A 19,883-nucleotide genomic window follows, 5' to 3' on the forward strand; every position below is an offset into this window, starting at 1 on the left:
TGTGTGTGGTCTGTCTGTTGCTGCACAGGAATGAGTTTTCTTCCCCCAGGGGGATGGGGGGGGGGGGGTGGGCTGTTAGACACTTTGATGGCATAATTGTATTTCACTGTTTTCGCTTTTACAAATGAATGACTGCCTTTCTTTTTCTCCCTCCTCTCCTCTCTCTCAGACTCGCGGTCTGCCATCTTCCCTCATCTCTTTATTTTCTTCCTCTGTACTCAAAGGGATGATTGATAGTCCTTCCATTGACTCTCCCCAGTTGATGGGAACGTCCTGGGGACAAAATAAGCGGACCCGGTGGAGTTGGGGAGTTCATGGTCGACTCTGCCCATGAGGTTGTGGGCCTCAATGGGGCCTCTTGTAAGCTTTTGTGTTGAACCATCCGGTGGAGAGGGTGGGGGGTGGGGGGAGTGGGTTGGGTGGTGGAGAGGGGGGGGGGTCCTCTCCGCCCCTGTTGATATTTCCCCGATAGATTCCATTGGGTTCATTCATTCATTGTCAATGGGGGCAGACAAACAAGAAACCCACAGTGGCGAATTATGTGGTTCCAATGGTATTATAAGATGGTCACAGCGAGGAATGCGTCCCGCCATAGTTTTCCTTCTGCACGGGTCAAACAAGTTCACTGCAAACTTCCGTTGTGATTTATTATCTGCGTCAATACAGGGTGCTGAGGGCGATTTATTTTGTCTTTTCCCATCTCTGTCATTGCTAGTAAAAAAAGAAAAGGGGAGACACATTTTTTGCCAATACTTGTAGACTCTGATATATTTGTACGCGATTGCAATCGACTGGCAGTGAACTGACTTGAAAGGAATTACATTCAACATATGCAGACACGTTCAGGCCCTGCCAATTTTGGGGGTGGTGGCTGCCAAGTTAAAGTCTCACGGGCTCTGGTCAGTGCACAGTAGTGGCGACATGGGAATACGGACATACAACACTGTTCAGCGGTTCCGTCCGTGTGGGCTGTGTGGTATATACATGCCGTTGGCCTAACGTGCACTCCCCTCCTCTCTGCCTCTCTCCTGTCCATAGTGATTAATGGCAGACTGTGTCCTTGCTCTGTCCACTCAATCCCACGGAAAGAAAAAAAATCATTTTCCAATTGAGCAGGGCTGATGCCGGCAGAATATATTAGCGGGGATGTTGGCATGAAAAACCACGGGGACGCTGACATGAATGATGTATGCCTCAATCTCTCACATGTTGGAAAGAATGTGGAGCACTTGAGCTCTCTCTCTCTCTCTCTCTCTCTCTCTGTACTGTACTGTATGCAGGATGTAATTTGGCGTGTGCCGTGTGGACACTCGCACACACACACAAGTCAATTTACAGTATTCATGCTGGCCAACAAAATGTGGCCTGATGTGGTTTGTGACAGATCACTGCGATAATAATACATGCGGCAAAATAATGCTGGAATGCACTACTGTTCACACACTGCATTCTTCTCATGCAGTTTGATTTTGACAGCAGACTTTTTGTTTTAGTCTTCTGAATGGTTTTCATTTACAGTAGTTTTAGTCACATTTTAGTCACCTTGAATGTTTTAGTGTTATTATGGTTTTAGTCGACTAGATATCACAAGATTTTTGTCGACTAAATGTACAGTTGATTTAGTCGACTAAAATGTATTGTGGCTTTTGATGCCGTCGAAATGATTGTTTTTACACGTGCTGAAAATAGCCGATCTACAAACTCACAACGTGTCGCACTGCAATCTGTAGATCTGCTATTTTCAGCATGCAACCAAGAGTAAAAGTACTTGTCTTTTAGTTCTACTGGATCTCTTGTCCACTAGTCCCTCCCTAACATTTTAGTCTAGTTTTTATTTGTTGACGAAATTGTCAACTATATTTACTAAGACATCATACTGTAGCTACTAGCTACATTTTCATTTAGTTTCCAATTCCATTTAGTTTTCGTCAGTGAAAAAAGGTAGTCGACGAACATTTTTCGTCATCTAACTATAATTCACTCAATATTGTCTGAATGTCTGTCTGTCTGAATGTTAAACATTATGTTATAATTTAGCTATTGAAAAATAGCAGATCTACAAGCTCGCGCTACGAGCTTGTAGGTCTGCCATTTTTGATAAATCGTGGAAATGTGGCACAAATCTTTGAATATATATTCTTTCAGAGTGATATATATTCTTTCAGAGTGACTGAATGTCTGTCTGTCTGTCTGTCTGTCTGTCTGTCTGTCTGTCTGTCTGTCTGTCTGTCTGTTTGAATGAATTAATGTCTGAAACACTGTCATAGCTCGTCACTGGCTGCACCAATCGCTCTGACTTTTCACACAGCCATTGTCCATAATATTACGGAGGTCTTATCGAAGCCCTTTTTTCAATTTAACGACGTAATAATTCAAAATTAATTTATTAGTGAATTGCCCATCGACTTACATGGGAAAATGCAAAAACTCACATCATCACGTCTTTTTCTCGCAGAAACTGTCGGAGCTACAGTTACAACTGTTCATAATAATTATTCAAATGAATGTAATGAATAATTACATCAGTCGGCCTCATGGTGGCGCTATAACAGCCCACTTTACATTTCGCCTTATATACACCATGCCCATTTACGTCAGGATCGATTTTGACAATTTGACTTTTCTTCAAAACACACTTTCTGCTCTTCCAACTACAGCTTTTGTGCATATCGCACAAAAATGGGTACACGTGATCTCTGGACCTACTGTATGTGGTTAAAACACCACAGGCAGAATTTTCATAGTCCGTATCGTTCGGCTGTAATCGGTTTCCAAATGTAGTGGGAGGGGCCAGTTTTACCAAAAAATGACACAAATCACAAACGGAATGTCCAATTTTTATTCACATGAGGGTGGTTTAATCACGGTAGCAGTATTAGTCAACTAAATCAACACTGATTCCTCTCCATCCCTCTTCCATTTAAAAAATGTGCCTTAATTGTTTCATTTTGTCATTTAATGTCTTTTAGATTGCGCCTCTTCTTCTCCTTTCTGGCGTCATATCCTTTGTCCGTTACTCATCCTGAACTGTGTTCTACTAGCACTTCATTTGAACTAGCAGCTTGACATGTGATATCCAACCTGAGGTCTGACTTGTGTACAGTGTTAATTTGGTTGACTACGACTAAAAGACTAAGGTTTTTGATATTTAGTCGACTAAGGCTAGCCGCTAGACTAAAGGTCCTTTCAAGCCGGCGGCGGTGCACGCAGGAGTTGTCGCCTGGATCAACGACAGGTCTGCTCCAGGTCGTTGGAGGGGCGCCACAACGCAAGCGGACAAAAACAAAAGAAAAAGCAAGGCTCACGCACACAGTGGCTCTGTCACACATTCAGTTAGTGTCCTCGGTGACAGCCTTATACAGACAGCTGTAGAGGTTGGGACAGAAGTGGTACTATAAAGCCCCCCTGTCCTGTCACTGCGTCTTTTGAGAGCTTTTCTTACAATAAAGTTTGGCGAGTATATAGGCTGCTGCCTCGGGGGAACGTTCTCCGCTCCGGGTTTACGGTAAATCCCACAGTAACAATCATTGGAAACCGAGCTCTGCCAGGGTTGGAGCTACGCTTAGACTGTACGATCGCTTTGAGCCAGGAGCCTTTGGGGGCTGTGCTGGCTGGGACGCCTTTGATGACACTGGCTGTGTCAGTTTGGATTCAAGTTGGCTTTGAGCTTTTCAAAGCTTGTTTCTGTATAAGTTTCCAAAGCAGTGGTTGTGCTTGGACTGATCCTTTTGTTGTGAGGTGGTGTAACCTCGTTCAAGACCCATTGTGGGGTTTAACCCATTTTGGGACGGGAACCACTTTTGGTGTTTCATTATGTTAAAAAAATAGCAGATCTACAAGCTTGTAGATCTGCTATTTTTGAAAAATCGTGAAAATGTGCCGCAAATCTTTGCTTCTGGGAGGTCCCTGGAACAACATATATTCAGATGGACATTGGTGGCCAATTACATATATGTTTTTGGATCCATGACATGAAATATTGAGCACCACTGATAAAGAAACTTAGGTATTTCAGAAAACTTTTAGAAGATTTTATTTTTATTTTGACGTCAGGCCTAAATGGTTTAACGATGAGCCCTGCCCTCTAAGGAGGACTGGCTGGTAGTAGTGGTGGCTCAGGACGGAGGTAGATGTTCACATTTCGATCCCTGGTTCTTCCTGATTCCTTTGTGTATGAGACCCTGAACCCCTACCTGCTCCTGATGAGCAGGTTGGCTCTATACTGTCAATAGCTTCTTAGTCCATGAGCCAGAGCTCCAAAATTGGAACGCAAAACCGTACCTACCGTATGTTAAATTGCTTATAGGGTCAATAGAAGTAAATTAATATATGAGTGATAACTCTTCCACAGTAGTAGCTTTTTAATATTTTCAACATTTTGGCGTATGTTCCTATATATAATGCCTAATTTGCAAATGTAAATGAACAATTTCAGAAATATTGAAATACAATACATCATTGTCTTGGTGTAAGTAATCAACTGGGGAAGTTTCATGGAGATAACTATTAATAACATTTTGACCTATTCACCTATCATGTACCGTATATACTGTAGGTGAAAATAACAATTAATCTGTGATAAATATGAAAGAGCTACTCATGTGGAAGGATATTAAAACACTCTAGAGCCGATCGACAACAACGGGAGGTATGATTAATTATATCGCGACTAGCGATATCAATAATCTTCGTCTTTTGGGCACACACACTTCCCAACCCCCCTCCAAAGCCTTAAGGCTAAAGGCAGGCACACTGTAGTTCTTCACTCAGTCCACAACACCTACAGACTAGAACTGTGAGCCATATAGCCTGTCGATCATAAACACCCTCCAGGCCTGAAGCAACTGGCATTCTCGAAGGCCCCTGGCTGTCAAGAACCATGCCGGGGCACACTCTCCACTCAGAAGATTTGAAAGAAGGAGAGTCTTCTGATCCTGCATGCACACATCACAGCACAATGTCCCAGCCATATGAATAATAGATTTCTGTGGAGCTTCTGTTGAATTCCTGATGCAATTCTTGCTGCCTTTTAAACCCTATACCCCCCACGGCCCCACCCCCATCCCACGCCCTCCACAATGAGGTGTGGCACCAGTGTTGTTTTCGTCGACTAAGACTAAGGCGAAAAATGTTTCACTGACAAATACTAAATGGAAACTAAATGAAAACTAAGCTATGATGATTAAAACTAAGACTAAGTAAATATATTGACAATTTTGTCTACAAATAAAAACTAGATCCAGAAGAACTTGAAGTTCATTTTATGCTTGGTTGCATGCTGAAAATTGCTGATCTAAAAGCTCACAATGTTGTGAGCTTGTAGATCGGCTATTTTCAGCAAGTGTAAAATCATTAATCACAATGTTTTTGTTCGTTGAGGTTTGGCCTCAAAGATGGAAATGTGGCTTTTTACTGTGTGTTTCCTTCATTTTTTAGTCGTGCAGTCTGTTACAAAATACATTTGTAAACGTTTCAAAATAATACTGACATTTTTAGCTTGCGGCCCTTGGACTTGTAATGTTGCTGAGTGGCCCCTGAGCCATCTTAAGTTGAGTAGCCCTGTCGTAGACCTAATGTGAAGAAAGAGCTTCATGAGCATTTTTCTCCAAAAATGTAAGAGGCAAACAAGATGGTTATTTGTTCAGGGTAATAGTTTCTCCTGGCGCTCTCGGACAAAAACAATAAAATGCTGAATTAAAATCAACGGAGTACATCTATAGATTGCAGTACTTTTACTTAAGTAAAACATTTGAGCACTTTTTTCCACCACTGGAACTGTCTTATTTCAAACCCTGCCTGCAGAAACAGCCTCTCCATGGAGCTGACTTAACACTTCCATTCCATCATGTCTCTTTGTTCTGCTCTGTCTGAACTGCTTCTCTTCAAGCACATTGTTCTGTTATTTTCACTTAAAATATATTGTTAGTAGCTTTAACGCTGAACACTCCATCTCTCTCTCCACAATACTATAAATAATACTACAATACTAGAGGGAGCGTGAACAACAATCTGGTACTTTCAAAACAAATATGAGTAAAATCTCCTTCTACAACACGGCCAACCCAGGCGTGGAATGCCTTGACCCCCTGCCTCAAAACATGCAGATCACTTGCATCTTTTAAAACCGGCCTGAAAATCCACCTTTCAGCAGGACCAGGGGAGAGGAAATGATCCTAACCCCATTAAACAGTTGATCACCCCTCCCCCCCTCCTTTTCCCCCACTCTGTACATCATTATTTTTAAATGTATTTTCTTTGGAAACAAGATCGCAAGGATTTTTGTGCTATCACTTTTAAGTGTTTGGGCTCCATTTTCGTCACCACTATAAACCCCTTATCCCTAAACCCTTTTTTACTATTTTGCTAAACATTTTTGAATAGTTAAAACGGCCAGTCTACAAGCTCACAACGTGTCAATGTAGATTGGCGATAGTTGAACTATTCAAAAATGTTTTTCAAAATGGTAAAAAAAAAAAAAAGGCAAAGAAGTTTAGGGACAATGGGTTTAGCGGTGACGAAAATGGAGCCCTTTGAATGTACTCTGTTGCTGTTTTTACATTTATGTTCAATAAACTATTCAATCAATCTCTCTCTCTCTCTCTCCTCTGCCCTGCAGGTCATCCTGATCCTGACCAAGTACTACCACGCCGACTCCACCAAGGTCCTGGAGAGCTCTCTGTGGAGGTACGTTTCAGACGCATGCAGTCAACGCCTTCTAGGTGTTCATCAATCGTTGAACTGAGAGTTAACGTTTATATTAATACACTCCGGGCTTCTGCTGTGCAGTGTGTGTGTGGGACAATACGCTGACCCACCCCCTGCTGTGGCAGCACAGTCTCACTGGACCAGGCCAGCCACAGAAGAAGGGCCACCAGGCAGGCAGGCAGCAGCGGAGAACAACACAAAAGATACATGGCATTGGGCACACACACACACACACACACACACACACACACACACACACACACACACACACACACACACACACACACACACACACACACACACACACACACACACACACACACACACACACGGGCATCTGTTTGGACAGATACCATATCAGCATGGTACAGGGAAAAAAGCGCAGTGGGCACTATGGGAGCGCCAGGGAAAGGGGGGGGGGGGGGGGGGGGGGGTCAATCCTGGCTCACGCGAGGCTTCCTGTGTTTGGAACGGGGGATGCCAACCCGGACGCCTATAATTCCTTTCAGAGTTGGCGTTCATGTAACCCTGCAGTGCACTCAGTGCTGTATACTGTTGTTCTTTTCAATGTATCTTCTTCGTGGGAATAATATGTTAACCCATTTCGACCGAGACCGATTCTACAGAATTTCTTCTAAATCATGACAGTTTTCTGAAAAAACGCTATGTTTCTATGTCAGTGGTTCTCATACCATTTCATGCCAAGGACCCCTAGAATTAGAAGTATTTGGCCGCCGACCCCCATCTGAAAATATGTTGTTCCAGGGACACCTGGAACAACAAAAAACATCGGCTCTGAAAGAATATATATTCAAAGATTTGCGCCACATTTTCACGACTTTTCAAAAATAGCAGACCTACAAGCTCGTAGCTTTTAGATCGGCTATTTTTCAATAGCTAAATTTTAACGTAATGCTTGAAACACCAAAAGGGGTTCCCGCCCAGAATGGATTAATTCCGCATGTTCTAGGATGAAACGTAACAAACCTGTCTAAGGGAATATAGATAAAACGGCTAAACACTCATGGCTAAAATTAGCCCACGCGCGAGGCGTTGACGTTGCCTCGACACGGAGCAAAGCATGTCTGATGGCGGTGCTTAATTCATGCCATTCACGCCTTGACATCAAAGCGCGCGCCTCTCATTATAGCTCCCGACTGCCTGCCTGTCTCCCTGGAGGACAGCTATGAATAATGCGCTGTTTTAATGTTTTAATTGTTATGATCAGCTCATGAATAACGCTCTAGATTTGCTCACCGGACATACAGTAAGGTCTTGCGTATAGGAAAACAAGATAATTAAAATAACCCGAGTCGGAATTTAACTCGCAAATCTGCTCTAACGTATAGCAGCTCCTCTCTCGGCGCCGCCGACACACATGGATTTGCATGCAATTAACATGTCCTCTCGCTCGCCAAATTGGCTGCCCTACACCATGTCCGTTCTGCCGGTAATTGTGTGTGCGTGCGTGCGTTGCGTGTGTGCGTTGCGTGCGTGCATGTGTGAGTGCGTGTGTGTGTGTGTGTGAGTGACATGGCTGCAGGAAAAAAGCCATGGTAACTAAACTAATGTAACTAAAAGCCTGCATGTGTTGAAGTCCTGCGGCTCTGGGATCAGACCTCTGAGAGGAAGATGGTTTAGGAGATTAATGGGCTCTTGGTCTCGTTGTGTCAGGTGGCGTACATCAATATGCCATATAGGGCTCCACGCGGAGGGGAAAGTTTCAGTATAGGAGCTAGGGGTGCAACGATACATTTTAACAGCGGTATACGATACGTATCACGATACATGGTTGACGATACGATACATGGACCATATTGGTTCGGTATGGCGATACGATACGATTCAATGATTTGAAATCATTACAGTAACTATTTAGCAAATACATTAAATATGTGTGAAACTTGTGGATAGTGCAAGGTTTTTTAAGGGAAAAAAAATATTATTATGGATAGTCTGGATTGTATTTGAACACATGGACAAACCCACACCTTGACATGAACACAGAGAATACACATCTTTTTTTCAATAGACCACTTATGGAAGTACTTGATTAAATTGATTATTTCCATTGGCAAAACGATTCGATACCGATTCTTTCCATTGGCAAAACGATACGATACGAAGTCAAACGTTTACGATGCGATATTTGCTGTTTACATATCGCGATATACTTCGATATATATTATCGATATTTCAATACAGTTACTATTTCGTTACACCCCTAATAGCAGCGTTAGAGTTTGAAGGAAACGCTTAAAAAACCTCCAGGTCAGTGAGCCTGACCAGGACTGACCCTCACAGTCAGCGGAGGCTCGTTGTGTGAGCTATACTGTACTGTCTGTCATGTTCAAGCCTCGGTCCTCACTGTACAGTTACTCCACCAGTCATTTCATGCTGTGTGTGTGAGCACTTACTACATACTACTACGTATGTGTCTACACAGTTACTATGTGTATGAACGGTTCAGTGTCAAGATTGAAATAAGAGAGAACCCTATGCTTTACTGTGCACCATAATGTGTAACCATAATTTTTTGATGGATGGGTGTGTGTGTGTGTGTGTGTGTGTGTGTGTGTGTGTGTGTGTGTGTGTGTGTGTGTGTGTGTGTGTGTGTGTGTGTGTGTGTGTGTGTGTGTGTGTGTGTGTGTGTGTGTGTGTGTGTGTGTGTGTGTGTGTGTGTGTGTGTGTGTGTGTGTGAGTGTGTGAGTGTGTGTGCCTGTGCAAACCGTGTATGCGTGTGTCCCTGTGTGAATCGGGAAAGTTTTGGCTGTCCTGAGGCTTTGGCGTCAGCACAGGGGGTGGGGGGGCTTTTATTGCTGCCCGTGCAGGCTCCAATATCCCAGTTCCTTGAGTCTGTTATGGCTGCCCCAAGGTTCTGCACTATAGCACGCTTGATAAAGCGCTCCCAAAACATTGACTTTCCCTTCCTCGTGGGAAATGGCTGCCCTTTGTTGACGCAAGGCAGGTGGGTGGGCGAGGACGGGGGCGGAGGTACGTGACGGCATTGAAATTGGGTGCTAACTCACGGGCGGAGGCATTGTGGGGCCGCGTTGATGGGTTTATGTTGAGGTTGGCCTTTGAAGTACGGACCAGAAATCATAGAGAGAGGTACTGTTTGAGTTCTCTGCATGTGCATAGCAAGAGAGCTGCTTGGACAGAGAGGTTTTCCTGAGTCTTCTTAGCTTTTAACCACTTTAATCAATATTATTAATATTATTTAAATGTTTTTTTGTGGCTTTCGCCTTTATTTTATATTGTTTATGGAGGGACAGACAGTAGGCTGACAGGAAATGGGGAGGGAGATGGGGGGGGTGACATGCAGTGAAGGTCGTCGGGATCGGGAGTCTAACCCGCGGCACACTGCCAGACTGGATTACCAGCCAAGGTGCCTGGACCACTGAGCCACGGCCCAGGCCTAATCAATATTATTTTAAACTTTATGTTGTTGCTTTTCTTTCGCCGTCTCGTTCTTTCCCTATCGCCACATTTGAAAACCGAGGTGCCTCTAATTGGCAGAGAGTATGAACTACTAATAAGTTATGGACCACCATACGAAAGAGGGTGTTTAGGGACATTATTACGCATGCACTCAGGTTAGTTGTGACGGGGTAGCGTGAGGCCAGCAATCTGCAAAGATGAAGCGAGGACTATAGGGGATTTGTTTCAGCGTTGTTGATGACGACAGTCACGACACGCTTGTGTCGAACGCTCGCTGAACCTCTCTGATCGGATGCTTTTCTTTGTCTTCCTCCGTTCGAGGAACAAAAGCACTTTTTCTGTCCCCACTTTTCTCCCGTGTGAATATTTTATTGGCCAGACCAGAACACACATGCCTGTAAAAGCTGTCCAAGTAGGACTCAGTCACTGTAGTGTTTAATTATCTCACTGCATGCCATGGTGGAAAGTAACATTTATTGAAGTTGTCAGGAGGTGGTTTCCAAGTAGGACCCAAATGCGAGGAAGTCAGAATCTTGAAGTGGAAGTTTAATTAGACAGAGGTTTGCAGGAGAGCAACACTATCAAACGAACAGACTTTGAAACTCAGGATACAAGACAATAATCCAACAGAGAACACAACCAAACATGCACAGGGCTTAAATGGGCACGATTAACAGGACACAGGTGAACTGAGATCAAATCAACACAAGGATTGGCTGAGGGAAACAAAGAACCAAAGATCAGGGAAGGTGAGACAAGGCAGGAAACTACTACAAAGGAGGACAGGAAACACAAAAGCATCACTTCAAAATAAGAATCAAGAACACCATATCATTACTTCAAAATAAGTCTCAAGAACAACATACACAACACACAGAAGGCAGATCCTGACAGAAGTAAAGCTACAAATCATACCACCACTTCAACTTGAAAATAGCCAATAATAACAAGGTGTTGTGGTTGTATGACGTTCTCAGTCATGCTAGAGTAGTATAGTGTTGAGTCCTTTTACTTTTATAAAGTATATTTTGATGACAATAATTTTGTACTTTTACTAAAGTACATTTAGTAAAAGTGTGTTTCTACATTGCAGTATTGATACGTTTACTTCAGTAAAATATATGAGTAGTCTACTTTTTCCACCACAGCGATTTTCTGCATAAATGCATGAGCTTGTGCACACACACACACACACACACACACACACACGCACACGTTGATGTGAGAGTAAGATATTTATAATTCATGTATTGTTCATGTGTCTTTTGAACAAGGCAAGGTTGCAGGGTTGATAGCTTGGTCTTCTAGTCCGGGGGGGGGCTTTACCACTCCATAATGGATGAGAAGACACTCCACACACGCCAACACGTCCTAGTAACCGCAGCCAGTATCGATTTCGTCGACTAATACACACTATGACGAAAAATGTCCGTCGACTACCTTTTTCTCACTGACGAAAACTAAACGGAAACTAAATTAAAACTAAGCTTTGATGAGTGAAACTAAGACTAAATATATTGACAATAAACTAGTGCACAAGAGATCCAATATAAGTATAAAAGACACAAGTCATGCATGTAATCAATTATTACACTTGCTGAAACTGATGTACGACGGCATCAAGGCCCACCCAAAATACATTTTAGTCGACTAAATCAACTGTAGATTTAGTCGACTAAAATCTTTGTTGACTAAAACTAGACCAACACTAAAACATTCCAGGTGACTAAAACGAAATGAAAACTATTCAAAAGACTATGACTAAAACTAAAATCAAAATGAGCTGCTATCAACATATTATGGGGAGTTTCTTTCTGTGAGGTGCAGGTCATGTTGAGGGTTAAGGTTAGGTCATATTCACCACTGTATCTCTCTCTCTCCACATGCGTTCCAGGAACTTATACTACCTTCACTCGGTGGCCTCTTGTGTTGTGTCTGTTATGAATAGACTCTTGCTATCTTCAGAGGCAGGCCTGCGTTCCACTATACCATACACAGCATCACAAACGCGCTCATAATCAGCCTCCACACAGGCTCTGTATCGCATTTCGCAAAAAACTTGAAACAGAAAGGCAACACATCACACATCATGCAGGGGGTTACGTCCTTAATAAGAATGGCGTGTTTGTGAGCTCGCCATTTTCCTTTTTTCCTTTTTTTATTTAAGTTTTTATTGCAACCTTCCCTCGTTGACTTTTCCCTTGTTTTTACTGTTAACCCATTAGGCCTGATTTCGTAATTAAAAAAATGTCTTTTTAAAATGTCTTGCATGCATATATCAGTGGTTCTCAATATTTCATGTCAAGGACCCCAAATATTACAGGTATTTGTAATATGCCGCCGACCCCCATCTGAAAATATGTTGTTCCAGGAACTCTCCAGAAGCAAAGATTTGAGTTAAAAACTAAAACTCTGAAAGAATATATATTCAAAGATTTGAGACTCCATTTTCACGATTTGTCAAGAGTAGCAGACCTACAAGTTCATAGTGCGGCACTCGGTGCCACGCTATGAGCTTGTAGATCTGCTATTTTTCAATAGCTATAAAGTATAACATAATGCTTAAAACACCAACATGGGTTCCCGCCCAGAATGGGTTAAAGCCGTCCCTGGTTATTATCTCACACTATGGGCCTTTTTTTTTTAACTTTTCCATTCTCTCTTCCCTTGCTTCACTTCCTTGGTGACTTCTCTCTCCTCCATACCAGATTAAAAAGTTAATTGAGGCGCCAGTTTTTCCTATCAGAGAGAGAGAGAAGGAGAGCGAGAGAGAGAGAGAGAGAGAGAGAGAGAAAAGGCTACACTGTTAAGTGAGAACATTTGATTTGAATCCATTCAGTCCTGGCTTGAGCCAAGTGAGCCAAGTATAAGGCCAAGCGAAGCAGATACATGGAGGAATGACAAAACTGTCCTTTTCAGCCAGGCGGGAATGGAATGGGTACATGCTCCGCGGATGGGAGAGATGGCGCTTGCTAACGATGAGGGGAGCAGAGGAGGAGGGGGTCGGAATAGATTGATCTGTGTCAGCTTGGTTTTTTACACCATATTAGGGATCATCTGGCCCTGCTATACTTGTACCCCATATTACAATTTACAATTTAGGCATTTAGCAGACGCTCCTAAACCAGAGCGACACTACAGTAAGCAATAACGAAAAACATGGTTCATACATCAAATACATAAAAATAGTCACCATGAATCATATGCTTCATTGTCATCTATTTGTATATACTCTGTGCAGTGACAATACATTTAATCTAATTTAATTTAAGAACCTAAGAGTGGAATATGAAAGTATGCGTAATGCATATACACTATAGAGTGCTAGGTCTACATATGCTATCTAACATAAGTTGAGCCTATGCATACGCCTGTAAGGTCGTCGAGGCTATAGGGCAAATGCTACGGACTAATATGAAGTCTGAAGAGGTGGGTTTTCAGACTATATGGCGCAAGATTGGGAGTGAGTCGGCAGTTCTGATTGCAATGGGAAGTGCATTCCGTAGTTTTAGAGCCAGACGGGAGAAGAGTTTGGGACGTGTGGAGCGTTGTCCCTCTGATTCTTTTCATGTTCCTCTCGTTTCCAGTTGGCGCCCCCATGGTGCCACTTTGAAATAAACCACTGCGCTGAATGATCCATGTTCAGTGGGCCATTGCTACCTGAGTGGGCCATTGCTATCTGATTCTTAAAGATGGAGTGCCGTGATTTTTGAGAAAATGTTCTCTTATGCATGTCATATGGAATTTGGGGGTCCTTGACATGAAATAGTTTGGAATGGGAACCACTGTGGTGTTAACACATAACTGTGATCAGTGTCTGTAACATAAGTGTTAACCACTTGTTTCCGGACTGTCAAGTACATTTATTTAAAGATGGAGTGCCATGATTTCTTTCCACCCTAAAACATGAAAAAGAAAGTGTACAGTATGTTAAAATGTCGTTTTTATGTGGGCACGCCCACCAGTTCATTAAGTATGCCTGGTTTGCCTGGTGGGTGGTGATGGGTGGTGATGAACCTGAACTTAAGCCGCACCCACAGCTGTAGTTGTATGATAAAGGCGGAGGGGTTAGGGGAGGGGCTAATAATGTGATGTCACCATATTACAGTTCTTTTTTTCATTGGCATGTTTGACTGTCAAGGGTTCAGCCTCCAGGAAGAAAGGCTAAATACAAAGGGAATACATCATTGCACACATGAAAAACTGGAAAAATACAAAAATTGTGGCACTCCATCTTTAATAATGAAACTGTCAGGATGTAATAGACATTTTTAGAATCTGATCTCACGACCGAGAGACCCCTTTTTGTCTCTTAACTCTCATAAGGCTATACCGGTGCAGCAGTGCAGCTCTCACCAAACCACCTGCAACCACTTCATGTCAATTAGACCCACCGCCGGGGATCCCATATCCTCATGGTTCATTCATCCACTGCATGCGCTCGGCTGCTATACGCAGAGAAATGGCTGTGCTAGCACTATAGAGCGTCACAGTACCGCCCCCGGCCCTTTCATCACGACGCCAGGCCCAGGAAATGATTCCCAATGCATTTTTTTCCATAGACATTTCAAAAAGTATTTTATACGGTTACACCGCGGACAAAGCCAAGTCGAGTCGTGGCAAATCATGACAATAAACACAATCTTTTTGGACCAAACAAATAATTACAAAGAAGAAAAACAACAAAAAAAAGTGCCGTTTCTTTTCTTCTTTCTAATTCTTTGTTCGCCCCAATTTTTTTTGTTTGTTGTCATGATTTGTCACAACTCCTGTTGGCTTTGTACGAGGCTTAAAAGATCTTTAAATAAATACTTTTTGAAATGTCTATGAGGAAAATGAACGGGGAATCATTTCCTGGGCCCTGGTAGGGGGCGGGACTGCGACGCTAGTCTATAGGCTTGCAGAACATGATCGTAAAACCAGCTTACAGTTTGCGGGCCAATGACGGTGGTCATAACCTGCATCATATTATGGGGAGTTTCTTTCTGTGTTCTCATTATGGTTGATGTCATTGTTAGGATCTGGCAAAGGGCCCATGTGTTATAATACCATACTGTACTGTGGGAGCCCTAGCATTGATGTCATTGTTATGGTTCTGGTAAATGACACAGTGCTATCGTACCATAGGAATCCTATAGCGTTGATGCCATTGTTTTAGGTTTGGTTCAAATGACACACACAAGGCCTATAACAGGATGGATATGGAACTGTATAGCTTACTGGTCTGACCTCAAATGAACTGGAAAATTATAGACAACTGTGCAAAGCATGTGGTTATGTTGTAGAGAGAACACATGTGGTGGAGTATTGTGTGTGTGTGTGTGTGTGTGTGTGTGTGTGTGTGTGTGTGCGTGTGTGTGGATCACGTTCACACTGGACTGAGCCCGGGCCCAAGTGGCCATCTGGAAGACGTTTCTCATTTCCTCAAACATTCCTCCTGGAACAAGGACGGAAAGATCCAGAACTACAGACAGACTAAACCATGAATGACTAAACCGTGAATGTCTCCAAAGATCGGGATAATTTATAAAACACTTCACAAAGATTTGCGTCTCTCACTCTCTCTCTCTCTCTCCCTCTCTCTCTCTCTCTACCCTCTCATCTTCTTCCCAATTTCACCACCTTACATGCTTAAAGGGCCATTTCACCCCTTTTACAACCAGATATGTTTGAGTGGTGCAACCACTCCAAAGAACAGCAATGTCCGTCTTAACCTATGTGACTATTTTTAGAGTACCAGTAGGGGCAAAAGTGGCGCTGTTGTGCCAGAAACAAAGAGAGAGAGATAGTGTTGCACTGTTGCCTGCTAATTACAGAGAGAGAGAGAGGCAGGTGGAGAGGAGTTGCACCACTCAGTTCACACGGGTGTGATTTTTAAAAATGATGTTTAGGACACAAGAAACACTTTCATGTGTTTTCTTTATTTTTTAATATATATTTTAGTATTTCAAAATCCCTGTGATGTCACAGGCTTTGGTCTCACTTCCTTCCTGGACTACATGTTGTCTCAGTAAAGACAGCCCTCCCCCTCTCCACAAGGAGAAGCAGTGCACCAAAGCATTATGGGCATTGTAGGAATTCAGCAATCCAGTCAAACCCCTAGTAGTCAAACACAGACTGCATTATTGTTCTGGCCATAGCGTGCACATTTCAAATTGTGCTATACTGTTATCTACTACAAATACTATTAACATTGACTGAATTTTTTTTCCAGCGGGTGAAATGTCCCTTTAATGCTCAAAAAGCACCCTGGGAATTATGGGCCGTATCTCCCTTGAGACGCACGCACGCACGCACGCACGCACGGACGGACTACACACAGGATTTGCAATGGAATTCATGCACTGGCAGTTCCTAAAGTCACTGTTAAAATTAAGGAGGTGTTGTACAGTGTCTTAAGTGTGGTATGCTTGAATGGCTGCGCGGCGCGGTTTTGTGATGTTATTGTGGCGACGCGGCAAGCAAGAATCCCGGGCGTTTCCTGCCTGCGTTCAGGAGACTGCATAGTGTTCCAGTGGTATCCGTCGGAATGGTTTGGACTGGAACGAGTCGCAGAGGGCTCCCGCTTATACACCACACGACGTGCACGTACACTCACACTACACTGTAGCCAAAACAGCTCACGCGCAGAGCACACAGGACCACAAACATAATAGCCAATACCTCTATCTCTCTCTCTCTCTCTCTCTCTCTCTCTCTCTCTCTCTCTCTCTCTCATACACAGACGCGGGCACACACACACACACACCTGCCAAAATATCTCCGGAGGATGTGGTCAGAGATAAAGGGAAGGGAATCGAAGTCAAAGAAAACATTCAAATGAAAACTGCGGCGTTGCACGCTGCCAGTCAGAGAACAGATGGCATGAGTAATGGAGGAAAGAAAAATGGAAGAAAGGAACAAAGGAACGCTCTGAAAGGAGGGAATAGTAATCCATTGTTTGCACGTTTTAACCTAGCATCAGCTGTTTTGAAGCCACTCTCCAGTCTCCACCTGTGTGTGTGTGTGTGTGTGTGTGTGTGTGTGTGTGTGTGTGTGTGTGTGTGTGTGTGTGTGTGTGTGTGTGTGCGCGCGCAAGCGATAGTGTTGATTTTTTTTTTTAAACTTAAATTTTTATCCCACAATTTTGTAACCCAGTTTTCTTTTCACCCAGTGCCAATTATCTAATGTAATCCTGGGCGCTACACTTCCTCTGCCAACCTGGGGGGGCAGCGGACTGACCTCATGCCTCCTTCTATGCATGAGGAGTCCAAGCTGCTTCTTTTCACCTGACAGAGGGGAATTTCCCCGGCCGGACGTAGCGCGTGGAAGGGACACGTTATTCCGACCAGTTCCTTTCCCCTCCATCAGGCGCCCCAGCTGGCCAGGGGGAGGTAGTTTTAGAGACCAGGATTACGGCATGTTTTTGTGAGGGTATCTACCCTAGGGGACACGGGGAGAACATGCAAACTCCACACAGAAAGGCCCTTTCGCCAACCCCCGCCTCGGGTATGGGCACTGATGACGCGGAGGAGGAAACACGCCGCCAGTGCCCACAGCTTCCCCAGCGGGAATCGAACCCAGGACCTTCTAGCTGTGAGGCGACAGCACTACCAACTGTGCCACCGTGCCCTTCCGATAGTGTTGATTTTGACAGCAAATTTTGATTTTTAGCTCTAGGCATATTATTTTGAATAGTTTGCATTTAGTTTAGTGTTAGTCTAGTTTTAGTCGACTAAATCTACCGTATTTTGATGCCTTGATGGCTGATTTTACACTTGCTGAAAATAGCCGATCTACAAGCAGAGAGAGAGAGAGAGATTTCGTTGGGGGGGTGGGGGGAAGGAAGGCAGGGCTTTTCAGAGTAAAATCTGCCTCATCTCCTTGGCACTCTAGCGTCTTTATTCTGAAGGACTAAGAGAGACAGACAGACAGACCAATCTGCACATACACATGCACACACAGATGCACGCACACGCACGCACACAGAGACACACGGCCTGCCAAGTGTGCTTCTCAATAGACTTGGCAATCGTCAACATGTCATCATCAGTAACACTTCAGTGGTCACAGACAGCAGAGAGAGCGCTTCATAAAATCTCATTGCTTGCCTTATTTATGATCCCTTATAGCCTTTATTTCTTCTGTTTTGTTTTTCATTAATACACTATAGAACAATGGGCCTTTCAATTACATACCGCACATAATTGTCATTAAGCAATTATCACACTAACGACGTCGTTATGCGATGTTGTGTCGGGGACCGCATGGTGGGATTATGGATGGCCGCCGCAATAGCCCGCAAGTGACGTTTGTTTTCATGAATTTGGAGTCTTCACTTGCTTTCACGCACCTTATCAAGATTTTCACTTGCTGAAAATAGCCGATCTACAAGCTCACGAGTCACAACACGTCGCAGCGTAGTATTACTATTATTATGTAGTATAGTTGACTAAATCAACACTGTACACAGCATACAAATCACATCTACAGTGCTCTTGCACACCTTTTCACAAATAAGCGACAGCCAGATAGAACTTGTCCAAGTCAATACATCACATACAATTTACAATTTACAATTTAGCAGACGCTCTTAATCCAGAGCGACTTACATTAAGCAAGAACAAAAAGCATGGGAATACATCACAAAAAGCATGTATCATAAAACTAAACATGCGTAAGCTAAGAAAGTAACAGTGGAATATCTATATTATGAGACTATACATATAAACTATATATATATATATATATATATATACTACTATGCTATACATATGTACTATGGCGTGCTATGACTATATACAATGCAATTATAGTGCTGTCTACATAACATGCTATAAGTCTGTATCAGATGCTATCTAAGTCTACAGAAATGCTATCTAAGGGGGTAGGGTAAGTGCTATGGGCCATGATGGAGTCTGAAAATGTGGGTTTTCAGACTACGGCGGAAGATTGGGAGTGATGCTGCAGTTCTGACTGCAATGGGAAGTGCATTCCACAGTTTTGGAGCCAGAAGGGAGAAGAGTTTGGGACGTGTGGAGCGTTGTCCCGGCGTTTTTAGTGAGGGTACTACATACTGTAGTCATACGCACGCATGCACGCACGCACGCACGCACGCACACACGCACGCACACACGCACGCACAGCTCTAGTCAATTGCCAGCTATCTCATTAAAATATGAAACACGCACATGGCATCCGTTCAAGATGCCCCCCCCCCACTCCCAACAACCTTCCAGCTATGGGTGTGAGGTCTGGGCAGCAAGCCTGGAGAGGTGGATGGTTCGCTTGGGCCTGGATTCTGGAACACAGGGAGAGATGCCAAAATGCGGAGCACGCGCACTCAGACACACGCGCGCGCACACACGCACACGCACACAGATACAACACATTCTCAGGAGGCCATGCCCCAGTGTCCCTCTCTCTCTCTCTCTCTCTCATTGTCGCCTGCATGTCACAACTGCATTGGGGGGGGCGGGGTCCCGTCCCGCGGACAGACTTAATTGAAACTCCATCAGCTGTGCAAATACGGGCATCAGGACATAATAAGTAACTACATCCTGAGGTGGAATTAACGATATCTGACTGCTGGGCCGTCATGCCTCTGTGTGTGCCAGGCGGTGTCAGCAAGTTATGATTTTTTTATGCTTATATTCACTTTCCACGACTCCCCGGACCGGAGAGCTGTGCTTTGGAAGGTCCCACCGGAGGGGGGGGGGGGGGATGACCGACCACGGCAGCTTGTCTTTTATGAAACA

General features: G+C 43.7%; 1 protein-coding gene across 10 annotated transcripts in view; it reads left to right on the forward strand.

The window, feature by feature from the left end:
* Positions 1 to 19,883, forward strand: part of sorcs2 (sortilin-related VPS10 domain containing receptor 2) — a gene marked incomplete at its 3' end in the record, with an annotated part of 233,639 nt that overhangs the window by 75,911 nt on the left and 137,845 nt on the right. For all 10 annotated transcript variants that reach the window (XM_083789249.1, XM_083789252.1, XM_083789253.1 and 7 more), the window contains exon 2: positions 6,617 to 6,684. In XM_083789249.1, the coding sequence (XP_083645375.1) occupies positions 6,617 to 6,684 (68 nt within the window). The remainder of the gene's footprint in view (positions 1 to 6,616; positions 6,685 to 19,883) is intronic.

Source organism: Protomyctophum parallelum, assembly GCF_964188405.1.
Source record: "Protomyctophum parallelum genome assembly, chromosome: 18".
NCBI classification, from domain to species: Eukaryota; Metazoa; Chordata; class Actinopteri; order Myctophiformes; family Myctophidae; genus Protomyctophum; species Protomyctophum parallelum.